Below are 24,927 nucleotides of genomic sequence, written 5' to 3' on the forward strand. Positions count from 1 at the left end.
CCCTGGGGAGGGGGACACGGGGACATTGGGGACACTGGGGACACGCAGCCCTTGGCCTCTCTCTATCGCTTTTTATTGCATTTATATATAATATATATTCAAACTTTTACAATAATTTTAACTTGATAACATCCAAGTTCGATTTGGTTTTAATACATATAAAATTAGGCCTCTAACAGTGACGGGGAAGCCCCCCCCCCGCCCGCCCTCCCACCCCCCAAAAAAGAACAGAACGTCGCTGGGGGGGCAGGGGGGGCCAAACCAAGTGCAAATCACTGATATGTACAAACCAGACAAGCATCTCTGCAAACACCCCCGGGGGGGAACACGGGGGGTACACAGCCCCCCCGGATCAAGGCGGGGGGGGCCCTGAAGAGCGTGAGGGGAGGGGGCCCCCTCCCCCAAAGAGCAGGAGAGGGGAACGGGGGGGCCGCGTTAGTACAAAAATCCCCCCCCTCTCTGCCATGTGGGTCCTGGGGAGGGAGCAGGGGGGGTGGGGATGGGGGGCGGGGGGGTCCTTAAGTCAATACAAAGCTCAAAGTGTTAGTGGGGGCCCCCCGCGGCGGTTTGGGGCGGGGGGGGGCTCAGGAGGGCATGCACTGCACCCGGTCCGGACCCTCCTCCTCCTCGTCCGAGCTGTCCGAGGAGCTGGGGGACTCGTCCGAATCGCCGTCCGGTGCTCCCGGCTCCCGCCGGCGCTGCCGAGGGGGGGGAAAACCAGAGAATAGGGGGTGAAGGGGGGTGCGAAGGGGTTTTGGGGGGGGTGCGTGGTGGGTGGGGGGGTCACCTACCCGGTGGTGGCGTCTCTGTCGCAGGTGGTGCATGAGGAACCAGAGCATGTGGCTGTCGAACATGTCGGTGTGGTGCAGACTGTCCTCGTCCCGCTCCAGCTTGTTCTTCTTGATCACCTGCGTGTCGCGGGGGTCAGGGGGGGTTTAGGGGGGTCCCCCCCCCATCCTACCCCCCCCCACCCTGCCCCAGGACTCACCTCCTTCAGCCCCGCCAGCTCGGTGGGGGTCTCGGCCGTGGGCGCCCAGATCTTGACATCGTGGTCCAGGCCGCTGGTGGCGAGGACGGGCAGGTGGGGATGGGGCTCCAGGCAGTTCACCTGGGGGGGGACATGGGGGGGTCACCCCAAATGAGGCACCCAGGTGGCCCCCCCAGCCCCTCACCCCAGCCTCAGGTCAGATCTCTGTCCCCAAGGACCCCCCAGCCCTGGGGGTGGGTGTGTGTTCCTCCCCAGTGTCCCCAGTACGATGTGGGTGCTGGTGCCCCAGTCCGTGTCCCACCAGCACCCCCTGGTCCCTAAAGTGGCCCCAGTGCCACAAGGATGCTGGTGCCTGTTCCACCACTGGCCCCCAGTCCCCACCAGTGTCCCCAGTGTCACCTGGGTGCAGCCACCAGCATCTCCCAGTCCCCACCAGTGTCCCCAGTGTCACCTGGGTGCAGCCACCAGTATCCCCCAGTCCCCACCAGTGTCCCCAGTGTCACCTGGGTGCAGCCACCAGCATCCCCCAGTCCCCACCAGTGTCCCCAGTGCCACCTGGGTACAGCCCCCAGTCCCACCAGCATCCCCCAGTCCCCACCAGTAAACCCTCAAATTCAGAGTGCCCCCAAGGGCACCGAGCCTGGGGATGGGGGACCCCAAACCCCCCCACAGCAAAGCCCAGGGGAGAGGGGCCATGGCCCCCAAGGGGATTGGGGGGATCTGGGGGGGTCCTGGGCAGGACCTGGCCCTTGGTGGGGGTCCTGGGGGGGACCCGGTGCTGCCGGCGGGGGGTGGCGGTGCCAGCAGCCGCCAGGAGCTGGCACGGAGCCACGGCCACTGGACAAAGGGTGACTGTGGGGGACAGAGCGGCGAGGGCTCTGCCATCCCCGTGACACCAACCCCAAAACTGTCCCCCCCTCCCCAGTGGGGACACCAGGCAGGGACCCGACCACTGTCCGCCGGAGCCTGGAAATCCGGCATCTGCCCCATGTCCCCTTCCCGCTCGGCTTTGGTGGAAAAAGCACAAAAAGCGGTGAATTCAGGCGGGAGCGGCTGGTGCCAGTGGGGACACAAGCCGGGGACGGGGACAAAATTATACATACAAGACAAATCTAGTTCTCTGTCCTAACTAAGCCTGGCTAATACAGCTATAAACCTGTGTTCACCATGTGTGAACTTCTTCCAATTAAAAAGCATAGGGTACGTCCCCAGGGACAACTGGGTATCCTTATAACGGCTAGTTCCTCCACATCTTTTGTTCTTTCCATTCGCTTGCCAAATTATAGTCTGAAATGCAAAATTAGGCTCCACAAAAAGGGATTTACAAGAGCGAGCTCACCAGTGAAAACTCTTGCGAGGCCCTGACAAAACATAGAAGTTAGTTGCCTAATTGCTAAGCAGGGGAAGGTTCCTAAATCCAATGAGAAACTGTAACTTTGAGGCTTATTTAGTAAGCTAAGTTTTCAAGTCATTCAGAAACAGGGCATGGGTCTCAAAACTTTGAAGCGCTACATTATTTTAAAGCGTTTTCTCAAGAGAAGGGGGCGATATTCCTGTACTGAATACCCTTCTCAGACTATGTTGCGTGCATTAAAAATTCCCCCGGAGCAACATGGAGATGATAACGTCCTAACCACTCAGCTATGGGCTAATCTGGTAGGGACATTACGCTTCTCCTATTAAATGATTCTATTTTGCGTTGGAAAATTTGGCGCACCGAAATAAAGAGCAGCCGGGTGACGCGGGGGGGACTCACCACGCCACCCTTGTCGCCCTCCATGAACTGCACGATCTGGCAGGAGGATTTCTCCCACAGGAAGATGTGGCCGCAGTCGCTGCCGCTCACCACAAACTCGCTCTTCGGGCCGTAGAAGTTGACGCCTTTCACTGAGGGAGGGGGACAAACCGCGGCCAGGGCGGGGTGGGGGTCACAAACCCGCCGTGTCCCCCCCTCCGCCACCAGTTTTCAGGGTGACAGCCACGTCCCCAGGCACACAATCCTCGTTCTGACTCCCCGGTTCACACTCGGGGTCTCCGAGCGGCAGAAATCGGCTCCAAGCGGTGCCGCCGGTCCCGTTGCCCTCCCCGTGGTCCTCACCGGTGGCATTATTGCGATGTCCCTTGTATCTCTTGATGTACTCGGCGCCGTCGCTGTGCGAGGAGTTGAAGAGATAAATGTCCTCGTCGTTGTAGCTGGCCAGGAGCTCTGGCGGGGGACAGAGGGGACGGCGTTAGCGGGGGGGGGACATGGAGGTGGCTGTGACCCCCCCGGTGCCACCAGCTGGGGCTGTGACCCCCGTGTCACTCACCTGAGCCGTCGTGGCTGTACACCAGGCAGGTGATGTTGGCCTTGGACTCACTGTTCACCTGGTGGAGGGCACAGAGCTCAGCTCCCACCCATCCCTGTAGCCCCCCCAAACCGGGGGGTCATTGTGTCCCCCAAACCGCGGTGCTCACCAGGTGGTGCGGACAGAATTTCTTGAGCACGCCGTTGTTCTCGTTCTCGTCTATTTTCCGCTGGTCGTAGATCCTGGGTAGGGGGGGAGGACGGTGGTGTTGGGCGTTTGTCACTCGCTCAGGACACCGGGAACACCGGGGACCGGGCAGGAGCGCGGCAGAGCCGTGGTTTCCCCCCAACGCTGCGTCCAAACCCGCGGCGCGGCCAAAGCAGCTTAATGTCACCTCTCATCGCTCGGCAGCACGTGCCAACGTCACCGCCTGCGTCCCTACAGGCCACCACCTGCGGCCGGGACGATGTGACCGTCACCGCGCCTGTCCCTTGGCTGCCCTGGGGAGCGGAGGCTGCGGCTGAGCAGCGATCGCGGTTCTCCCGAAGCCGCCGCGGCACCGGCTGAGCAGCCGCGAGCCCACGTGTTCGGCATTTCCCTGCCCGGCGCCCCAGGAGCCGCTGCCTGTTTGCCAGACACTCCGGGGAGCCGGTGTTGCCGGCAGCGGGGCCGCGGTGTCCCCTGGCATCCCCCGGGAACGGCTCCGGCACATCCGGCGGGTTTGGTGCGCATACAATTCACTTCGGCCACAAAACAGGCGCCATCGAGTTTTGCGCCTTAAACCCAGCAGCCGCGGGGAGCCAAGGGGATAGACGGAGTGAGGGGACAGACAGAGCCGAGGGGACAGACAGATGGACACGACCCGGACACACGCCCAGGGCTGCTCCCAAGGCCAACGGGCTTTGTGTGTGTCACCTGCAGAGCTCAGTCCTGAAACTGAGCCCATCCCCAACCCTAATCCCATCCCCGGGAGATGAGATTAATCTGGGACCAAGGGAGGGTTAATCAGCGGCTCGTTAAGTGTCGCTAATTGCCGAGGGAAGGATCTCACCGCTCCAGGACAGAGGATCCCAGGGCTAAACCCCAGAGGATCCAAATCCTCCTGGTTAATCCTCTCTATGACGGGAGGTCGGGCTGCGGAGGCGGCAGCAACTGCAGCGTTTTGGGGGCCACATCAGATTTTGGGGCTCAGGGGCTGAGCCCCCCCGGGGATGTTTGAGTCCATTTTGGGGGTCAGGTTGGGCACAGACTCACCTGACAAACTGATCTCTGCCCCCCACAGCAAACTGGAAGGTGTTGGCGGGGTTGACGTAGATGGTGTACAGACCCACCTTCTTCTCCTTCTCCTTCGTGACCACCAGTTTCCTTTAAGAAACAAGGAAAAAAAATCATAACAAAACACCACCAAAAAAAATCCACCTCGGCTTCAAAACAGGGTCCAGATGGGAGAAGCAGAAGCTCCGCGAGTCTCTTACTCACTCCCAGAGAAAAAAAAACAACACCCCGCCAACAAAAGAACCCAAACGCGCCCGTTCCAGCTGGCAGCTCACACGTGAGATCGGTCCCTGTTCCTTCGACACCTCCGAGAGCAGAACCGGATTAACTCCGGAGCAGAACCGCTTTGCTGCCGTTTCTCCCACCCGTCTGGGCTGTAATCAGGCCCAGATTTAACGACACACACGCCATCCCCATCCCCCAGGAGCTCAGGATTTCGGGTTTCAGACACAAACGCAAACCCGGCAGCTCCAAAGCTCGTCTTTAATTATGCCATTTGGCTTAACAAAGAGCCGGGAGCTGCCTCCAGGCTGAGCGCCCTCCAGCGCAGTGTCACCGGCCCTGGGTGGCAATTCCCACTGCCACCAAAGCCCGCTAGGCAGGAGGGGAGGGACGGACAGACCCTGGGGTCCCCACAGAGGGAGGGGACGGACAGACAGACCCTGGGGTCCCTGCAGAGGGAGGGGACGGACAGACAGACCCGCCAGCCTCACGGACCCGGCTCTGCAGGCGGGGGGGGCAAGGCAGGGGCAGGATTAACCGCGGTGGTTTTGAGCCGCCCGGGCGGTTTTTGTGCTGGTTACGAAACAAACGGGTCCGGGGCTGCACACAAAAGCCCTCGCGCACACAAATAAACCCAAAGCGCCGAGTTAAGCGGGATCATCTCCAAAATAACACGTCGCCGGATTGGAAAAGTACCGAGATACCAAACTCCGACAGCCGCGGGTTGGGTTTGGAAGCTCGTCAGATCCAGCACGCACCACCCGGCTGCTCGCTAATTATTGTTTTTCAATTAACGGTGATAGCGCTCGTGCCAGCGCGGGGAGGTTTCCATGCCGCCGTGAACCAGGACCCTCCGTGCTGCTGGGCAGCGTGGCAGCCACCGCATTATTATTGCTATTTTCTATCGGTGTTATTTCTATTTTCTCTCTGAACGGAGTCCCAGCAAGGGCAGGATGAGGGTTCAAACGCTAATTAGTGAGGTTCATATCCGCACCCGCCAGCGGCGGAAAAGCTCTGACCAGCGACAGCATGAATTGAAAGGCAAAAATCTCTCATTTCCCCACTTTGCGCCCACAAAACGGGCACGTATCGCCACGACCGCTCGTCAGGGAGCCCCCGGGGCCCCCGCCGGCACGTCCGTACTCACGAGGCGGGCCGGTCCTGCCGCAGGTCGATGGTGAAGACCACAGCATCTTCACCTGCCGATAGGAAAGTGCATGGAGAGTCCGGTTCTAGGGCCAGCTGCAAGATAAACACTCGGGCATCGGTTCCCTTTGCACCAACAGCGCCACCAGATCCCGTCCCTCCACCGAAGCAGCGCCAAGCCTCGCGCCTGCACCCTCTTTGTCCCCTCCAAGGTGATGGGGACCAGAGAGGAGCTTTGGATCCGTCCCCTCCCCAGCTGTGGCACCACGTGGCAGCGGTTCTGCCCTCACCGCTCCTGGCAGGTGCGGGACAGAAGGGTTCCCGGGGAACTTGGGGGGTCCCCAGGTGTTTTGGGGGGGTCCCTTGGGTGTCTCAGGGGGTCTTCAGTGTCTCGGAGGGTCGCCCAGTGTCTCAGGGGGTCCCCAGGTGTTCTGGAGCATCCCCGGGTGTTTCACAGGTCAATGGGTGTCTTGGGGGGGTCACTGGGTATCTTGGGGGTCCCTGGGTGTCTCAGGGGGTTCCCCAGATGTCTCGAGGGTCAATGGGTGGCTTGGGGGGTCCCCGGGTGTTCTGGAGCATCCCCCAGTGTTTCACAGGTCAATGGGTATCTTGGGGGTCCCTGGGTGTCTCAGGGGGTTCACCAGATGTCTCAAGGGTCAGTGGGTCTCTTGGGGGGCCCCTGGGTGTCATAGGGGTCTCTGGGTATTTCGGGGGGTCCTGGGTGTCTCAGGGGGTCCCCAACAACCCCCACTCCGCGTGCTGCCGGGGTGTCACCTTGTGCGAAGCTCCTTTGTGCTGCGCCACGCGCTTGGTGTTCCTGCAGCACTGGGTGGCCGAGAGCTCGGCCACGCGAACCTGCCCGTCGCGGGCACACATGGCGAGCGTGGAGTCCCCGCTGTTGGGCAGGAACTTGGCCTGGGGGAGACAGCGAGGAGAGAGAGGCGGGGAAAAGACTTTCAGCGCCGGGTTTTGGGGCAAACCGGCGGGTTTCAGTGGTTAATTCCCACCACGCAGCGGCCAGACCCTCCCACAGCCCCCAGACGTTTCTCCTGCATCGTCCTGCCACAATCAGGAGCTTCTCGTGACGGGGGGACCCCAGATCGCCCCCCACGTCCCCTCCTCACCTGGAAGACGTTGCTCTTGTGGCCGCTCTCGAAATCCAGCACCGGCCGCCGCCGCAGCCAGTCCCACACCACGACTTTGAGGTCGTCGCTGCCGCTGGCCAGCCAGGTGCCGCGCTGGTTGAAGTGCAGCGTGTTGACGCAGCCCGTGTGCCCCTCCAGCCCGTGCTGCAGGCGGAACCGCTGCACGAACACCCGCGCCCCGCACGCCTCACGCACGAAGCGGGCGCCGCGGCCCAGCTCCCGCTCCCGCAGCGCCGGCAGCGCCCGCCAGCGCGGCCGCGGCAGTGCCGAGGTCTCCGAGGACACCCAGTCCTCCAGCGCCCGCTCGTCGTCCGAGGAGTCGTGCTCGCGGCCAGCACGCTTGCGCTGGGCGCGGCGGCGCGACCGCTGCTCTTCCTCTTCTTCCTCCTCCTCCTCCTCATCGTCCGAGCGGTCCCGTGCACGGCTCTCCTCGGTGATGGAGTAGTGCCCCGTGTCGTCCATGCTATCCGAGTCTTTCTCCTCACCCGAGCTCTCCGTGTCGGTGCCGCGGCTCTCGGTGCGGGTGGGTGCTGCCTCGTCGCCCGTCAGGCTCAGGCTGAGGTCCGAGGCCTCCACCTCGATGCCGGAGGATGTTTCCCGTCCCTCCTCGGCCGACATCTCCTCGGGGCTGCTGGACAAGCTGCCTGCGTGGCGCAGGCAACGCCGTGAGCCCCCGCGGTGGGACGGCCCGGCGCATGCGCCCCCCGGCAGCCGTCCTTACCGTTCACGATGTCCGTCTTGCCGTCCATGCCGCTGCCCTTGTCCGACATCGCGTGTTCCAATGCAAACCCTGCGCGGGAGAGGACGAAAAACACGGTGAGAAGGGAGCGCGGGGGCCGCGGACACCCCGGCGTCGTGGTGCTGTCGCCCACGGGTGGCTTTTGGTGAGGGCAGCAGAGCTGCCACAGTGGGTGACACAGGAGGGAACACGGAGCCACGAGTTTGGCCATGACAGAGGGGAACACAAAAGGAACAAAACCATTCTATTCCTGCTTTGCTCGTTCTTTTCTTTCCCTCTGTTTTCAGACTGTTTCATGCGCGGCGCCCAGGGCAGGGGGCGGCTGCAATTCTCCGTTTACACGCAGTGAAAAGCTGGAGCCAGAACATCATTAACTCTGATTACAGCGACCGCTCTGGCAACTAATCCTCGTTAGAGCCGGAATTAACAGCAGCAGAGCCCCAAGGACCCAAAGTCTCTACCTTGGCTGGGTCTGGCAATGCCGGCCCTGCACCAGAAACAGGTGATATCGGAGCAAACGGAGCTGGAACCGGGTCCAGACTCTGCTCCTCGGGACCTGTTTCCTCTGTCACATCAGCCCTGTCACCAACACCTTCTCCCGCAGGTGAGGGACACACACAAGAGGAATCGTCACCCCGTAACCAGCCTGACTTGGTATCGCACCCACCAACACCGGGCACTGGCAACTCCCGGGGAATCGAGATCGAGGAAAAGAAACCCTGCGGTGCTTTGGCAGAGCAGACGGCAGGGACAGAACAGGGACACCGCGGGGACACCAGGCTCCCCGGCCACCTTCCACACACCCCGGAGCCAACGTCTGGGCAGGATCTGCGCTGCCAGCCCTAAAAATATCCCGGCGTGATACCGGTCGGCAAGTCCAGCGGTTGCACCCAGGAGACGGGTCCTTCCCGCCCCTGGCTGCTGCGAGCCGGTGGGACACAGAGCGGCCCGTCACCAAAACATTTACACAGCGACGCAAACACCCCGGCCCCGCCGCACAAAGCAGAAACGGGGCCGGGGCGAGCACGGGGTGGGGGGGTTCCCATCACCGAGAGTCCCTGCGCCGGCTCACGCCACAGCGCGGCCTCACGGCACCGGCACGCACCGCGGCGCAGCCTCACGCCCGTGTTTACGCCGGGTCCCTCCCGGCTCGTGTCGCGCCGCGCTCGGCTCAGTCGCTTCTATTTAAGGAAAGTTCCCTCAGTGGCCATGGCCGGGGCGGCCGCGCTCGAGCCTCCGTTCCCCCCCCCAACCAGTTCAAACTCCCACAACAAGCAGTTTTCACCCCTAACACCCCTTGTTGGGGGAGAAGCTGGAGGGACCCCCAGCCCTGCACTCGGGGTTCACCCCAAACCTGCCCAAGAGCTCAGTGGGGCCACTAATGACACTAATTAAGCAGCTTATTCCCATCTACAATTACAGGGGGTCCAGCCCCCCCATTTCAGGGCATCCCAGTGTTTCTTTGGGGGCCGCAGCACCCACCCCCCCCCCAGCACAGGAAGGGCCTAATTAACCACAGCTAACGAGCACAAGAATGGGGGGGACACAAGGGTCCCCAGGCTGGCAGAAATCCCACCGGAGCAGCCCAAAACCGCAGCACTGGCACAAAGGATCCGGCAAAGCGAAGACAACCGGGGGCAGACACAAGACGGACAGACGGACGCACGGCCAGGGGGGTCCCACTCACCTGCGTGGCGGTGCCGGGGGTGCCGGGGCTGGGGGGTCGCTGGCAGCTGACGGGAATGACAGGTTATATCATGGGAACCCCCTGCCCGGGGACCCCTGGGGACACCCCGGGGACACCCCTGGGGACAACGGGAACTGTCCTGGGAGGGAGGAGGTGACAGAGACCCAAGGACGGGGTTTGGAGCCAGGGCGGGGGGGGGGACGGGACTCAGCACCACAGGGGGGTGGGGGAACCCCCGGTGTCCCCCCAGCCACACGGTGACACCGCGGAGGTGACAGGAGGGACCCCCGAGGGAGGTGGCGACACCCCGGGGGTGACAGGGACCGAGCCGGGATGGGACAGAGGGACCCTCAGGACCCCTCCCGCGGGCTCAGGAGCCCCTGGGGGCACCAGGAACCCGCCCCGGGGACAACAGGGACCCCCCCAGCCCCCTCCCCACACCACAGGGTCCCCCCGGCGCAGCGGGGACCCCCCAAAACGCAGCGATCCCCGGGGAAAAGCAGGGACCCCCCCAGTCCCCGCTGGCCCCCTCAGGTCCCCCCGAAAGGCCCGTTCACCGCGGGGGCGGCGGGACCCCCCCCCGCCCAGGCTGAGGCCGCGTCCCCCGGGGTTGCGGGGGGGGCGGAGGGGAGCGGAGGCCGCGGCGGGATCGGCCGGTCGGGGCGGGAAGGGGGAGGGAGGGGAAGGCCCCGCACCGACCCGGCTGCCCGGCAGCTCCCGGCCGTCGCTCAAGCGCGGGCCCCGCGGGCCCCGGTCGCTTCTCCTCCGCCACCGGCCCCGGGCGCAGCCGCCGCCATCTTAGTGCGCCGCCTCCGCGGGACGCTTTACGGCGCCGCTTTACGGCAAACGGGCCGCGGCGCGACGGGCCGCGCGACAGCGCCGGCCCTCGCCGTCGCCATGGCAGCGGCGACCCCCCCGGCCCCGTGTTATTGTAGGGTCGCCCTGTGCGTTCCCCCCCATCCCGGGGTTACTGCGGGGTCGTGTCGTGTGTGTCCCCGTGGTGTTGAAGGGTCACCCCGCGCCCTCTTCAACGTGGGGTCACCCCGTGTCCCCTTTTGTTATTGTAGGGTCGGCCTGTGCCCCCCGTTATTGTAGGGTCGCCCAGTGCGCCCCCCGCCCGGGGTTAATGTGGGGTCGTGTCATGTGTGTCCCTGTGGTGTTGAAGTGTCACCCTGCGCCCTCTTTAATGTGGGGTCACCCTGTGTCACTGTGGGGTCACCCCGTGTCCCCCTTTGTTATTGTAGGGTCACCCCGTGCCCCCCGTGTTATTGTAGGGTCGCCCAGTGCGCCCCCCGCCCGGCGTTAATGTGGGGTCGTGTCATGTGTGTCCCTGTGGTGTTGAAGTGTCACCCTGCGCCCTCTTTAATGTGGGGTCACCCTGTGTCACTGTGGGGTCACCCCGTGTCCCCCTTTGTTATTGTAGGGTCACCCCGTGCCCCCCGTGTTATTGTAGGGTCGCCCAGTGCGCCCCCCGCCCGGGGTTAATGTGGGGTCGCGTCGTGCGTGTCCCCGTGGTGTTTAAGTCACCCTGTGCCCTCTTTAATGTGGGGTCACCCCATGTCCCCCCTTGTTATTGTAAGGTCACCCCGTGCCCTCCGTGTTATTGTAGGGTCGCCCTATGCCCCCCCGCCAGCCCCCACCTGGGGTCACGTCATGTGTGTCCCCATGGTGTTGAAGGGTCACCCCGCGCCCTCTTTAACGTGGGGCCACCCCGTGTCCCCCCTTGTTATTGTAGGGTCGCCCCGTGCCCCCCGTGTTATTGTAGGGTCGCCCCACGCCTCCCTCATGTTATTGCAGGGCCACCGTGCCCTGTCGCGTGCTGTGTCACTCGGGATGTCCCCCCGCCGGCCACCCCTGCCTCAGTTTCCCCAGGCGGAGCCAGCGTGGGTGCCAACGGGTTTATTGTGGACATTTGGGGACGCCCGCGCGTCCCCGGGGTCGGGGTCCCCAAGCCCCCACCCCCATGGGACAGCAGAGCCGGGGCTGCTCATCCTCATCTTCATCCTCGTCGGGGTGTTAATTAGTGCGTAACGAGGCTCTACATGAGGCGACACTGCTCGGCGCCCGGCAGCTCCATGTTGAAGCCCGGGGGCTGCGGGATGGGGCGGGGGGGGGTGAACCAGGGGACCCAGGCGTCCGGGGGAGGGTCTGGGCAGGTCCCCCCATCCCCTGGGGACACTCACCGCGTCCCCCGCCAGCTCCTTGGGTGGGTGGCCCAGCTCCTGCAGCTGTGGGGGACACACGGGGGGGGTCAGGGTGGCTCACGGGGGCTCAGGGCGGCTCAGGGGGGTCAGGGTGGCTCAGGGGGGTCAGGGCGGCTCTGGGGGGTCAGGGTGGCTCAGGGGGGTCAGGGTGGCTCTGGGGGGTCAGGGGAGGTTCAGGGTGGCTCTGGGGGGGTCAGGGTGGCTCAGGGGGGTCAGGGCGGCTCTGGGGGGTCAGGGTGGCTCTGGGGGGTCAGGGGAGGTTCAGGGTGGCTCAGGGGGGCTCAGGGCAGCTCAGGGGGGCTCAGGGTGGCTCTGGGGGGTCAGGGGAGGTTCAGGGTGGCTTGGGGGGGGTCAGGGCAACTTGGGGGGGGTTAGGGTGGCTCGGCGGGGTCAGGACGGTTCAGGGGGGGTCAAGGCCGCTCAGGGGGGCTCGGGGCAGCTCAGGGGGGTCAGGGTGGCTCTGGGGGGGTCAGGGGAGGTTCAGGGTGGCTTGGGGGGGGTCAGGGCAACTTGGAGGGGCTTAGGGTGGCTCGGCAGGGTCAGGATGGTCCGGGGGGGGTCAAGGCCGCTCAGGGGGTCTCAGGGCAGCTCAGCGGGGTCAGGGTGGCTCTGGGGGATCAGGGCGGCTCAGGGGGGTTCAGGGGGGCTCAGGGCCGCTCAGGGGGCTCAGGGCCGCTCGGGGTGCGTCAGGGGTGTCCCCGTGTGTCCCCCAGCACCGCGCTGACCTGCTGCATGAGGTCCAGGAGGGTCTCGAAGCGCGCCCGCCGCTCCTCCTCGCCCTCGTCGGGCCGCTCGCCCTCCAGCTCCCGGCAGATGCGGCACATCACGCCGTGCTGCTCCCGGTACCGCGCCGCCTGCTCGGCCGGCAGCGCCGCGCCGTGCCGCTGCAGCCACTCGGGGTACTGCGGGGACAGCGGCGTCACACGGGGACCCCCGCCATGGCCCCCCCCAGCCTGTCCCAAGACCCACACAGACCCCGGGGTCTCTGTGGAGGGAGGGGAGGGACAGACAGACCCTGGGGTTCCCATGGAGGGAGGGGACGGACAGACAGACCCCAGGGTCCTCGTGGAGGGAGGGGAGGGACAGACAGACCCCGAGGTTCCCATGGAGAGAGGAGACGGACAGACAAACCCCAGGGTCCCCACAGAGGGAGGGGATGGATAGACAGACCCTGGGGTCTTCGTGGAGGGAGGGGATGGACAGACAGACCCTGGGACCCCTGTGAAGGTAGGGGACGGACAGACCCCAGGGTCCCTGTGGAGGGAGGGGACAGACAGACAGACCCTGGGGTCTCTACGGAGGGAGGGGACAGACAGACAGACCCCGGGGTTCCCATGGAGGGAGGGAAGGGACAGACAGACCCCGGCATCCCTGTGGACGGAGGGGACGGACAGACAGACCCCAGCCCCGAACCTTGTCGGTGATCTCCTTGAGTGAGGGGTAGAGCAGGTCCTTGGAGAGCAGGCTCTGCATGACGCCGCGCACGGCGGGCAGGACGCCGGCCTCGCCATCCCCCTCCTCCAGCCCCAGCCCCGCCAGCGCCGTCGCCAGCTCCTCCTCAGCCGGGCTCTGCGGGGACACACAATCCCAGAACGTCAGGGGTTGGAAGGGACCTCGAAAGCTCATCCAGTGCAACCCCCCCGCCGGAGCAGGAACACCCAGCTGAGGTTACACAGGAAGGTGTCCAGGCGGGTTGGAATGTCTGCAGAGAAGGAGACTCCACAACCTCCCTGGGCAGCCTGGGCCAGGCTCTGGCACCCTCACCGCGAACAAGTTTCTTCTCCTATTCAAGCGGAACCTCCTGTGTTCCAGTTTGCACCCATTGCCCCTTGTCCTGTCACTGGCTGTCACCCAGAAGAGCCTGGCTCCATCCTCCTGACACTCCCCCTTTCCATATCGATCACCATTAATGGGGTGAAATGACACGGCGGGGCTGCGGTGACGCCGCGGGGGGGCCCGGCCGGCACCCCGTTACCTGCAGGTCGGTGGCGTTCTTGGCCAGGCCGCTCAGCGTGTCCCTGAGGCAGGAGGTGAATTCTTGCTGCGACGCCGCGTCGCTGCCTGCGGGGACCGGGAAACGCCATTGGTGACGGGGACACTCCAGGGACGCCGCTCTGAGGCTTGTTGTTGGGACCGCACCTCTAAATGGGGGTCCTGGGGACCTGCGGGACCTCCAAACCTTCCCCCTCTCCATGGAGGATCAGGGAGCCCCCCAGTATGTGGGGGGACACCCGGTGCTGTGACACTGCAAAGGTGTCAACCGGCATCGAAGCAAACCCGTCACCACCTGACACAGTGGAGACCCCCCCGCCCGTTGTCCCCAAAGCCCCGTGTGCCCCCCCAGGCTGGCACATGCCAGTTGTGCCAGTGCCCTCCAGGCTGCAGCACCCCGGCTCCGGCACAACCGATCCGTCAGCCGGGGAGGGTGGCCACCCCTTGGCATGTGCTGATGCCACGGGGCGGGAAGGGGTCCCAGGGGGGCAGCAGGGGGTGCTGTGGGGCTGAGGGAGGTCCTGGGGGGCAGCAGGGGGTCCCAGGGGGCCACAGCTCTCACCCACTCCGCTCGCTGCCCCCTTGGTGTGTGCCAGCGCCATGGGGCAGCAGGGGGTCCTGGGGGCAGTGTGGGGTCCCAGGGGGCAGCAGGGGGTCCCGGGGGGCAATGGGGGTTCCTGTGGGGCTGCGGGGTTTCCTGGGGGGCAGTGGGGAGTCCTGGGGGGCCACAGCTCTCACCCACTCTGCCTGCCACCCCCTCAGTGTGTGCCAGTGCCACGGGGCAGTGGAGGGTCCCAGGGGGCAGTGAGGGGTCCCCTGAGCCTGTGATGGGTCCCAGGGGTCCTGGGGGGCAGCGTGGGGTCCTGGGGGGCAATTGGGGGTGCCGTGGAGCTGCGGGGGTTCCTGGGAGGCCACAGCTCTCACCCACTTTGCCCACCGCCCCCTCGGTGTGCGCCAGCGCCATGGGGCAGCAGGGGGTCCCAGGGGGCAATGTGGGGTCCCGGGGGGGAGCAGGGGCTCCTGGGGGTCCCATGGGTCCCAGGGGCGCCCTCACCCACTCTTCCCGCCGCCTCCGAGAGCCTCTGGAACTGCTCCACCAGCTGCGGCTCCTCCCGCGCCAGCTCCTGCATGGCGGCCTCGAACTCGGCGGCCGCCTGCGAGGCCAAGTCGCCCTCGAAGAGCTCGTGGAAGAACCGCTCCTGCGAGGCGAACAGCGCGGCCTGGGTGGGGGGCACGGTCACCCCGGCGGGGACGCCGTGTCCCCGACCCCGGTCACGTCCCGGGGTGTCACACCTGGGCGGTGGCGCTGGGCGGGGGCTGCGCCCCGGGCGGGGGCGGCGGGGGGGGCGCGGGTCGGGCCTTCTCGAAGTCGTCCAGGGCACCTGGTGGGGGGGAGACGGGATGAGGGGGACCCCCTAGACCCGCCTCCCATCCCCAAAGTGACCCCCCGCAGCCCTGCAAGCCCCAGCTGGATCCCCCCCCAACCTGGCTGCGCCCCAATAACTGAACCGCAGTAACCCCCAGCCCCATTACACCCCAGTAACCCCATTACACCTCAGTAACCCCCAGCCCCATTACACCCCAGTAACCCCGTTACACCCCAATAACCCCCAGCCCCATTACACCCCAGTAACGCCATTACACCTCAGTAACCCCCAGCCCCATTGGACCCCAGTAACGCCATTACACCCCAGTAACCCCCAGCCCCATTACACCCCAATAACCCCATTACACCCCAGTAACACCATTACACCCCTAATAACCCCCAGCCCCATTATACTCCAATAGCCCCATTACACCCCAGTAACCCCCAGCCCCATTATACCCCAGTGACACCCCATTACACTCCAGTAACCCCATTACACCCCATATACCCCAGACCCACACCACTCCCAGTGACTCCATTACACCCCAGTAACCCCCAGCCCCACTGCACCCCATAACCCCGGGTCCCCCCGCGTCCCCCCGGGTCCCTCCGCCCGCCGGCCCCGCTCACTGTCCAGCAGCTCCTCCAGCTCCGGGTCGGGCCCCGGGCCCGGCTCCGCAGCCATCTTGGCGCCGCTCCGCCTCCGCCGCCAGGGGGCGGGACCGCCGAGCCCCGCCCACGGCGAGGCCACGCCCCTCCGCGGGAGCCCCGCCCGCGGCGAGGCCACGCCCCTCCGCGGGAGCCCCGCCCACGGCGAGGCCACGCCCCTCCGCCGAAGCCCCGCCCACGGAGAGGCCACGCCCCTCCGCGGGAGCCCCGGGGGGTCCCGAGTCGGGGGGTCCCGAGTCTGGGGGTCCCAGATTTGGGTGTCTCAGCCCCTCGGGGGTCCCAGTTCTGGGGGTCCCAGTTCTTGGGGTCCCAGCTATCGAGGTCCCAGATTTTGCGGTCCCAGCCCCCCGAGGTCCGGATGCCACCAGCGCAGCCCCCAAGCGCCATCCTGACCCCCCCCCCCAGCCCGGTGTCACCGCTGCCACCTCCCACCCCCGCGGTGACACAGACGCTCCTGCCCCTCAGCGCGAGGTGCTGCTTTATTGGGGGGTACGGCAGAAAAAAGGAGGGTACAATAGGACGGGGGGGGGGGCAGCACCGTGCACCCCGGGCAGCTTCACCCCCCCCAGGCTCCGGGGGTCCCGGCACCGCGGCAGCCCCAGCCTGGAGACGGTTTGGGGCAAACCCAGCAATTTGCAGGGGAAAAAGCTCCAGTTCTCCATCGCAGTCCCAGGGTGGGGGTCCGGGGGGGGAACGACGAGGGGTGACGGCGCCGGGGGGGGGTCAGGAGCGCTGGTACTGGAGGGTCTCGTACATCTCCTGGCTCTCACCGCTGAGCCCCTGCGTGGGAGGGGGGTTACGGGGTCCCTGTCCCCCCCCCGTGAGAGCCCCTGCACCATGGGGGGTTATGGGCTCCCTGTGGTCCCCCCCCAGCTGTCACCCCAGGGCGGGGGCTCCCACCCAACGTGTGCAATGTGACACGGTGCCCCCCCCAGGACAGGACCCCCCCGTTCGGGGACGCGTCACCTCCCGCTGACTTACGGCGTAAACAGCTTCTTCTGTCTGCTCCCGGAAAGAGAAAGAGAAAGAGCTTTGGGGGGGGGGGGCACGGACACACCCGCCCCCCCCCCAGCCCCCTGCACGCCCCCCAATCCCCAGGGAAGCCGGGATCTCTTTGCCCCCCAGCACCCTCAATTCCCTTCGCTGGGGGGGTCCATCCCTCTCGGGGTGCCCCAGTCCGACCCCCCTCCTCGATTCCCCCCCCCACCCCGTTACCTCCTTGCCGGCTCGTTGCTGCGACCTGCGGTGAACCAGGAACTGGGGGGGGGTGAGGGGGTCGCCAAAAAAAACCAAAAAAAAAGGAGCAAAAAAACAAATAAAAAAAGAAATAAGAAGAGGAAAAAGGTCCAGGGTGACTGGGGGAGCATCCGCTGTGCCCCCCCGGGGTTGCCCCAACAAAAGGGGGTTCAGGTGGGTCCAGGGGGTCCCGATCCTGAGCTCACCCGGAGGCGACAGTAGAGGCCGGTGAGGACGAGGCCGTAGAGGAACAGGATGGCATCCAGCACGTAGCACAGCTCGGGCTCCATCAGCGCCGCTGGGGGGGACACGGGGGGTCCCGGGGCAGCATCACCGCGGGACAGACCCCGCAAATGTCCCGGACACCCAGAGCTCCCGTGTCCCCCTCCCACGGGAGGGCAGGGGGTCCCGGGAGGTCCTGGAGGGTCCCAGGGGTGGCGGCAGCACCCGTGTCCCCTCGGACAGTCACATGCGCCTGGGGTGTCCCCCCCGCGCCACCAGCACCCCGGGGGCTGCGACGGGTCCTGACTTGTCCCCAAGGCACGATGACAATAGCGAAGGAACCGGCACAAGGGCCACGCACCCACCAGCCGCCCCCTGTCCCCCTGGGACCCCCGTCCCTGTACCCATCCAGCTGCCCCCTGTCCCCACAGGGTCCTTGTCCCCATCCCCCGGGTCCCCTGTCCTCAAAGGGTCCCTGTCCCCACCTGCTGCTCCATGTCCCCCTGGGACCCCCTTCCCTGTCCCCATCCAGCCGCTCCCTGTCCGTACAGGGTCTCTTGTCCAGCCGCTCCCTGTCCCCCGAGACCCCTGTCCCTACAGGGTCCCTGTCCCCATCCAGCCACTCCCTGTCCCCTGAGACCCCTCTCCCTGTCCCTAGAGGATCCCTGTCCCCACAGGGTCCCTGTCTCCATCCAGCCACTCCCCGTCCCCCCTGTCCCCATCCAGCTGCTCCCCGTTCCCCGGGACCCCTGTCCCTGTCCCCACCCAGCTGCTCCGTGTCCCCACAGGGTCCCCCTCCCACTGCTCCCTGTCCCCAGGACCCCTGTCCCTGTCCCCACCTGCCTCCGAGGGCCGCAGCAGCAGCAGAGTGGCCGTGAGCAGCAGGTGGGCGCCCATCGCCCCGGGGTGTCCGGGGGTGCCGTGGGTGCCGGTGCCCCAGCCAGCACCCGCAGCGCCAGCGCCTTCCTCCCAAACTCGCGCCGCAACCCCCCCTCGCTTCCCCTCCCGCGAAGGGCGGCGTGGACGTTGCTCAAGGGCCAGGCGAACTGTCCCCAAGTGTCAGCCGTCCTCCTCCTGCCGCCCCCGCCCTGCTGCGGTCAGCGGGGGGAGGCGAAATCCCAGGGTCCCTCCTGGTTCCCCCGGGGGGGCTGCGGCTGCGGGAAGGGGAAGCTCAACCGCGAGCCCAAGGTGGGGAGGAAGAGCCGGGCTTTACTGGGCTTTACTGGTGTTACTGGGCTCACTGGTTCTAGCTGCGGGGGGGACGGAGGCGCTGGACACATGGGACCTGATTTAATCTTTATTGAACTCAACGATGGGGGGGCCAGGGGGCTGCACACGCAGCAGGAGACCTGGAGGTGTCACCGATCCACCTCCCCGAAGACGATGTCCTGTGTGCCTGGGGGTGGGGACAGCGGAGTCAGGGCAGGACTGGCCCCCCAGCAGGGGCAGGACCCCCCAAACAGGGGCAGGACCCCCCAAACAGGGGCAGGACCCCCCCGGGGAGGGGACGTACCGATGATGGCCACCACGTCCGCCAGCATGTGGCCCTGGGACATGCGATCCAGCCCGGCCTGTAGAGCACAGGGACCCCCATCAACCCCCCCAAACCCGGGGGAGGAGACACGGCCCCCCCCAGCGCGGGTGTGTTGGGGGGAAGTGGTCAGTTATCAGCAGAGAAAGGAAGCAGCAGAGGCACGAGGGGACACGTGGCCCCAGGGGACACTTGGGTGGTGGCCCAGGGACCCCAGCCCGCCATGGCGGGGGGGCAGCTGTGCCCCCCCAGCCCAAAACCGCCCCAGCCGCTCCTACCAGGTGTGCGAATCCCGGCGCCTTGATCTTGCAGCGGTACGGGCGGCTGCTGCCGTCCGACACCAGGTACACGCCGAATTCACCCTGCGGGGACACGGGGACAGGGCTGGTGACACAGGGACACAGCCACAGCATCTGGTTCCCAAGGAACAGTTTGGGACAACACAGAGCCCTGGGGACAGAAAGGGACACAAGGGGCCACAAGGGGCCACTACACTGGTGACAGGAGCCCTGTGGTGTCCCCAGAGCGTCACGGGGACACCCGTGACCAGCCCGCTGTCCCCACCACACTGCGACAAGTGGCACCTTGGGGGCCTCGATGGCCGTGTAGGTGGCTCCGGGTGGCACCTGGTAGCCCTCGGTGTAGAGCTTGAAGTGGTGGATCAGTGACTCCATGGAGGTCTGTGGGGAGGGGACGGCGTCACCAGCGCTGTCACCGTGGGCAGGACACGCTGGCATCCCCTGCCTGCACTGTGGCGGAGTTTTCGCCCCCCACCCCGTGGCGCAGGGCCCGATCCGGCAAAAGCCTCGGCACGAGCAGCTGACACACCAAACCACGGTTCCTGCTGCTGCGGTGGGGCTGGGGTGGGGCACAGGAGCCCCGGGGAACGGGAGTCAGCACAGTCACCTTCATCTCCGCCCGCTTTGGGGGGGAGATTTTGGCGTCGTCCACCTTGATCTCCCCCTCGGGCATCTTGTTGAGGCACTGCAGGATGATGCGCAGCGACTGTCGCATCTCCTCCACGCGACACAGGTACCTGCGGACCCCCCATTCAGCACCCGCAGCCCCCCCGGGGGGCTGTCTGACCCCACCGGGCCCCCCCAGAGCCAGGGGGTGACGCACCTGTCGTAGCAGTCACCGCGGGTGCCGATGGGGACGTCGAACTCCACCTGATCGTAGACGTCGTAGGGCTGGGTCTTGCGCAGGTCCCAGTGGATCCCCGAGCCCCGCAGCATCACCCCGCTGCGCGAGGGGAAATCAGCGCCCGCCGGGGGGGTCCCCACGCCCCCCAACGGGCCCCGAAGTGGCTGGGGGGATGCAGGAGCCCCCCGCAGTGTCCCCAGCCCCACCTGAAGCCGTAGTTGAGCGCCTCCTCCGCCGTGATCACCCCGATGTCGACCGTGCGGTTCTTCCAGATGCGGTTGTTCGTCAGCATCTGCAGGCGGGGGGTCAGTCACCATCCCCTGGGGGGGTCAGGCGCTGTCCCCATGGGACGGGCAGAGCTGGGGGACACAGGGGACACAGGGGACACGGGGGGCACCCATCCCCTCTCACCTCCTCCACCTCGTCGATCCGCGTGGAGAAATTCTTGACGAACTCATAGATGTCGTCCATCAGCCCCAGGGGCAGGTCCTGCACGGAGGGGGACAGCAAGGGTGACACCGGGGACACCCTTGGCAGGGCCATCGCCCCCGGGGGGGACGTGGGGACACCCCGTCGGTACGGGGGGGCTCACCTGGTGCACCCCACCGGGGCGGATGTAGGCGGCGTGCATCCGCGCGCCCGAGACGCGCTCGTAGAACTCGAACATCTGCGGGGATAAAGAGGACACCACGGCACCCAAACCCCGCCCCCGGGACCCCAAAAACCCCCATGCGACCCCCGCATTGCGGTGACACCGCCTGGTACCTTCTCCCTCTCCTCAAACATCCAGAAGAAAGGGGTCATGGCGCCGATGTCCAGCGCGTGTGTGGTCACCGCCATGATGTGGTTCAGCAGCCGCGTGATCTCTGCAAAGAGAACTGGGGGGGGCGCAGGGGGTGAGAGGCGCAGGGGGGAGCCCCTTGGCCCCCCGTGTGTGCCCAGGGAGGGGGAAACGGCGATTGGAGGCGCAGAGAGCCGGGAGCTGCCACCTCAGGCAATATGGGCGGCGTAAAGGAGCTGGAGCCCCCCAAAAGTGTCGGGGGGGGGGCGCGGGGCCCTCCCCTCGGATCTGGCCTCACCTCGGATCCACTGCGCGCGTGGGGGGGGGCGGATGTTGAGCAGCTTCTCCACGGCCAGCGAATATGCCTGCTCGTTGCACATCATGGACACATAGTCCAGGCGGTCGAAATATGGCAGCGCCTGTGGAAGAGACGGCGCCAAGCGGCGGCTGCCGGGAGCAGACGGACACCCCGAGATCCCCCTCCGGGGATGGACAGAGGGACAGGGAACATCCCATAACCCCCAGCCCCATTATACCCCAGTAACCCCATTACACCCCAATAACCCCCAGCCCCATTACCCCCCAGTAACGCCATTACACCCCAATAACCCCCAGCCCCATTACACCCTAGTAACCCCATTACACCCCAATAACCCCCAGCCCCATTACACCCCAGTAACGCCATTACACCCCAATAGCCCCCAGCCCCATTACACCCCAGTAACCCCATTACACCCTGGTAACCCCCAGGCCCATTATACCCCAGTAACCCCATTACACCTCAGTAACCCCCAGCCCCATTACACCCCAGTAACCCCTCACCTGCAGATACGTCTTGTACTCAATGAGCTTCTCGGTGCCGCGGTGCAGGAGCCCGATGTGGGGGTCGCATTTCTTCACCGTCTCCCCGCTCAGCTCCATCACCAGCCGCAGGACCCCGTGCGCCGCCGGGTGCTGCGGCCCGAAGTTGATGGTCAGGCTGGAGACCTTCTTGTGCGCCAGAGGGTCCTTGTCTGCGCCGTGGGGACGCGGTGAGGGGGACGTTCAAACCCTTCCCGGCAGCGCGGACGCGCGGGACGGACGCCGGACAGACGGCCAAGCCGCGCTGGGGGCTTGGCCGGACTTTGGGAACGCGGCGTCCCCAGCGCCCTGGGCCGGGGCCAAGCGCCTTGGGCTGCCCGGGGCTGCAGGGAGGGGATCTGCAGAGCTCGGACACCCCCAAACCCCATGAGTCCCAGGCCCCTTGGCACCCCCAGCCCCACGTCACCCCCAACCTCACACCCACTGACCCCCGCGGGGCCCCCAGTGCCTCCCCGAGCCCTCACGGGGACCCCAAATATCCCCTCAGAGCCCCCCCCAGGTCACCTGGCACCCCCTGGGGCCTTGAGGTCCCCCCTGAGGGGCCTCCCCAGGACCCTTCCAGCCCCCCTAGAGACCCCCCAGGCCCCATTCTCCCCTCCAGGCCTCGTTCTCCCCTTCAGGCCCCATTCTCCCCCCAGGGCCCCATTCCCCCCCAGGGCCCCGTTCCCCCCCAGGGCTCCGTTCCCACCCCGGGTCACTTTTCCCCCCCAGGGCCCTGTTCCCCGCCCCGGGCCCCGTTCCCACCCCGGGTCACTTTTCCCCCCCGGGCTCCGTTCCCACCCAGGGCCCTGTTCCCCGCCCCGGGCCCCGTTCCCCCCACGGGCCCCATTCCCCCCCCGGGTCACTTTTCCCCCCCAGGCCCCGTTCCCACCCAGGGCCCCATTCCCCCCCCCGGGCTCCGTTCCCACCCCGGGTCACTTTTCCCCGCCAGGGCCCCGTTCCCCCCACGGGCCCCGTTCCCACCCCAGGCCACTTTTCCCCCCTGGGCTCCGTTCCCACCCCGGGCCACTTTTCCCCCCCGGGCCCCGTTCTCTCCCTCCAGGCCCCCGTTTCCCCCCCCCCGGCCGCCTCTCACCGTTCCAAGGCGGGGGGACCCACTTCTCCGTCTCCTTGCTCGGGTACATGACGGCGCCGGCGAACTGCTGGGCCCACTCCACATCGGGCTGCCACTGCCGCGCCGCCCTGGGGACCGGCCGGGCCGTGAGCGGGGCGGCACCGGCACCGGGCCCCGCAGCCCCTGCCCGCCCCCGCCGTTCTCACCGCGCCGGGGCCGGGCCCAGCGGCGCCGCCGCCCGCAGCCCCGAAGGTGCCCGGAGCCGCCCGAGCACCCGCAGCGCCGCCATGTTGCCCTTGGCAATGCGCGTGCGCCGCCCCGCCCACACGCCGCGTTAAGGGGGCGGGGCCGGGGCGCCATGTTTGGGGAGGGCAAGAGAAGGTGTGCGGCGCCGCCATGTTAACCGCGGGCAGCACCCCGTCGCCATCCGCCACACCCCCCCCCCTCCATCTTTACTAAGGGAAACATCCGGGAAACGGCTGTTGGGGCCGCTGCCATCTTTGTGCCGGGCAGCGAGACGGGGCGGTCCCGGGGAGGCAGAGATGGGGACAGAAAGGAGAGGGGTGGGGACAGGGGGAACAGGGGTGGGGACAGGGGTGGGGACAGAAAGGAGAGGGGTGGGGACAGAGGGAACAGGGGTGGGGACAGAGAAATGAGTTGGAGGTGGAGGGGAGAGGGGTGAGGATGGGAACAAAACGGGCAGGAACAGGGGTGAGAGGGGTTGGACGGGACAGGAGGGACAGAGTGACGGGGACAGGCCGAACAGAACACGCTGGGCAAAGGAGGAGCAGAGTGTCCCAGTGTGATGGCAGGGGGGGACATGTCCCCAAGCCTCCCCACTCGGGGACTGCAGTGGCGGGAGGTGGTCCCTGTCCCCTCTGTGACAACCGCAGTGTCCCCATGCGGATGCTGGGGATGGGGACAGGTACCGGGATGCCATGTGGATGCCCAGAGAGGTGACCCAAGTTGTCCTGTGTCCCCCCTGGCCAAACTGCACCCCCAACCCCCTCCCCCGCTCCAGCATCTGCATTTGTCCCCCTCACTGGGGACACGTCCAGCTGTGCCAGGACCCTCTGTGTCCCCTGTCCCCCGCCATGTCCCCACAGCCACGGGGTCACACTGGCCCCGCGGCCTCACCCTGCGTCACTGGCCCCGGTGACGCCAGCACCCGTGGGGCCCCCACGTCACGGCTGTTCCCGGCCCGGCGTGAGTCATGGTGGCCGAGCGGGTGATGCCGGCCAGATGTTGGCCACTGGCCACCCTCCCAGCTGGGGACACCCTGCGGCGGCTGGACCTGGCCCCAGGCAGCCAGGGAGAGCCCCCGCTCCCCACCGAGCACCCGCCAGCACCCAAGGGTGCCCCACGCACTGGAGATGCTGGGGATGCTGGGGATGCTGGGGGTGCAGGGGATGCTGGGGGTGCTGGGGGTGCTGGGCGTGCTGGGGGTGCTGGGGATGCTGGGGATGCTGGGGGTGCGGGGGGTGCTGGGGATGCTGGGGATGCTGGGGGTGCTGGGGCTGCTGGGGCTGCAGGGGGTGCTGGGGGTGCAGGGGATGCTGGGGGTGCTGGGGGTGCTGGGGGTGCTGGGGGTGCTGGGGGTGCAGGGGATGCTGGGGGTGCTGGGGGTGCTGGGGATGCTGGGGGTGCTGGGGGTGCTGGGGGTGCAGGGGATGCTGGGGGTGCTGGGGATGCTGGGGGTGCTGGGGACACTGGAACTGGGGATGCTGGAGCTGGCGGTGCCGGATGCTCAGGTGGTGGGTACCGGAGGTGGCGGATGGTGGCCGGAGCAGTTGTCCCATGCCAGGGCCACAGCTGTGCCAAGTGCCGGAGCCAGCGGATGCCACAGCCCCTGGGACGCCAGCTCCGGCGGATGGTGACAGCGGCAGACGCTGGACCCCGGCGGATGCCACCGCGGCAGGTGCCAGGTTGCGGTGGCTCCCAGTAGCTCCACGGCCCTGGCAGTGTCACCGCTCCCGGTCATGTCACCGGCAGGTCCCACGGGTGCAGCTGAGCACCCGTGGCAGCAGCACAGAGGCCCTTTGTGCGGCGGCACCCGGTGCCACCGGCCGCTTTTGTGCGCGGCCGCGTCACCCCCTTGTTCTCCCAGGGACAGCGGGGATGGCACCGGCAGCACCGGGGCCACGCGGGGCTCCCCAGATGGGGGTGCCGGGGGGGGCCGAGGCAGGATGGATGGACGGGTCTGACTCCCCCGGTTCCCAGAAGGGAGGAAGCAGGATGCGGCCATGGGGGTGGGGACTCGAGGGGTGACACAGCGGGTGGCCCTGCTGGGAAGTGCGGACGTGGGGGGGGTCAGAGGGGCTGAGGCGGGACAGAGAGGATGAGGATGATGAGGAGGGATGGAGGGGATGCAGCAGGGG

General features: G+C 66.7%; 4 protein-coding genes across 5 annotated transcripts; all 4 read right to left on the minus strand.

Moving 5' to 3' along the window:
* Positions 1-51: 51 nt before the first annotated feature.
* DCAF8 (DDB1 and CUL4 associated factor 8) lies at positions 52-10,300 on the minus strand. Its single transcript, XM_065653921.1, has 14 exons — positions 10,190-10,300; positions 9,491-9,536; positions 7,786-7,854; positions 7,044-7,708; positions 6,694-6,834; positions 5,921-6,015; positions 4,531-4,641; positions 3,446-3,518; positions 3,298-3,355; positions 3,087-3,194; positions 2,745-2,875; positions 989-1,108; positions 792-908; positions 52-698 (listed from the first exon to the last, which is right to left on the minus strand). Exons 3-14 carry the CDS (start codon positions 7,832-7,834, stop codon positions 585-587), a joined length of 1,782 nt encoding a protein of 593 aa, XP_065509993.1. The 5' UTR covers positions 7,835-7,854; positions 9,491-9,536; positions 10,190-10,300; the 3' UTR covers positions 52-584.
* A 1,074-nt stretch (positions 10,301-11,374) lies between these two features.
* PEX19 (peroxisomal biogenesis factor 19) lies at positions 11,375-15,788 on the minus strand. Of its 2 annotated transcripts, none has more exons than XM_065653978.1 (8): positions 15,683-15,788; positions 14,980-15,068; positions 14,741-14,885; positions 13,670-13,755; positions 13,108-13,263; positions 12,420-12,596; positions 11,674-11,718; positions 11,375-11,582 (listed from the first exon to the last, which is right to left on the minus strand). In XM_065653978.1, exons 1-8 carry the CDS (start codon positions 15,735-15,737, stop codon positions 11,529-11,531), a joined length of 807 nt encoding a protein of 268 aa, XP_065510050.1. In that variant the 5' UTR covers positions 15,738-15,788; the 3' UTR covers positions 11,375-11,528. The 2 variants fall into 2 exon arrangements, with proteins under 2 accessions (XP_065510050.1, XP_065510049.1); XM_065653977.1 differs by having other exon boundaries at positions 14,741-14,906.
* A 386-nt stretch (positions 15,789-16,174) lies between these two features.
* Positions 16,175-18,173, minus strand: FCER1G (Fc epsilon receptor Ig). The gene is made up of 5 exons (XM_065654013.1): positions 18,019-18,173; positions 17,164-17,255; positions 16,937-16,978; positions 16,703-16,723; positions 16,175-16,501 (listed from the first exon to the last, which is right to left on the minus strand). The coding sequence occupies exons 1-5, from the start codon at positions 18,074-18,076 to the stop codon at positions 16,445-16,447; spliced, it is 270 nt and encodes an 89-aa protein (XP_065510085.1). The 5' UTR covers positions 18,077-18,173; the 3' UTR covers positions 16,175-16,444.
* A 290-nt stretch (positions 18,174-18,463) lies between these two features.
* NDUFS2 (NADH:ubiquinone oxidoreductase core subunit S2) lies at positions 18,464-22,868 on the minus strand. Its single transcript, XM_065653943.1, has 14 exons — positions 22,756-22,868; positions 22,571-22,677; positions 21,457-21,647; positions 20,933-21,053; positions 20,619-20,731; positions 20,446-20,520; positions 20,265-20,342; positions 20,060-20,145; positions 19,833-19,952; positions 19,617-19,746; positions 19,295-19,390; positions 18,989-19,072; positions 18,693-18,750; positions 18,464-18,575 (listed from the first exon to the last, which is right to left on the minus strand). Exons 1-14 carry the CDS (start codon positions 22,836-22,838, stop codon positions 18,538-18,540), a joined length of 1,380 nt encoding a protein of 459 aa, XP_065510015.1. The 5' UTR covers positions 22,839-22,868; the 3' UTR covers positions 18,464-18,537.
* Between the last annotated feature and the right edge of the window lie 2,059 nt (positions 22,869-24,927).

Source organism: Caloenas nicobarica, chromosome 31 (assembly GCF_036013445.1).
Source record: "Caloenas nicobarica isolate bCalNic1 chromosome 31, bCalNic1.hap1, whole genome shotgun sequence".
Taxonomy (NCBI): domain Eukaryota; kingdom Metazoa; phylum Chordata; class Aves; order Columbiformes; family Columbidae; genus Caloenas; species Caloenas nicobarica.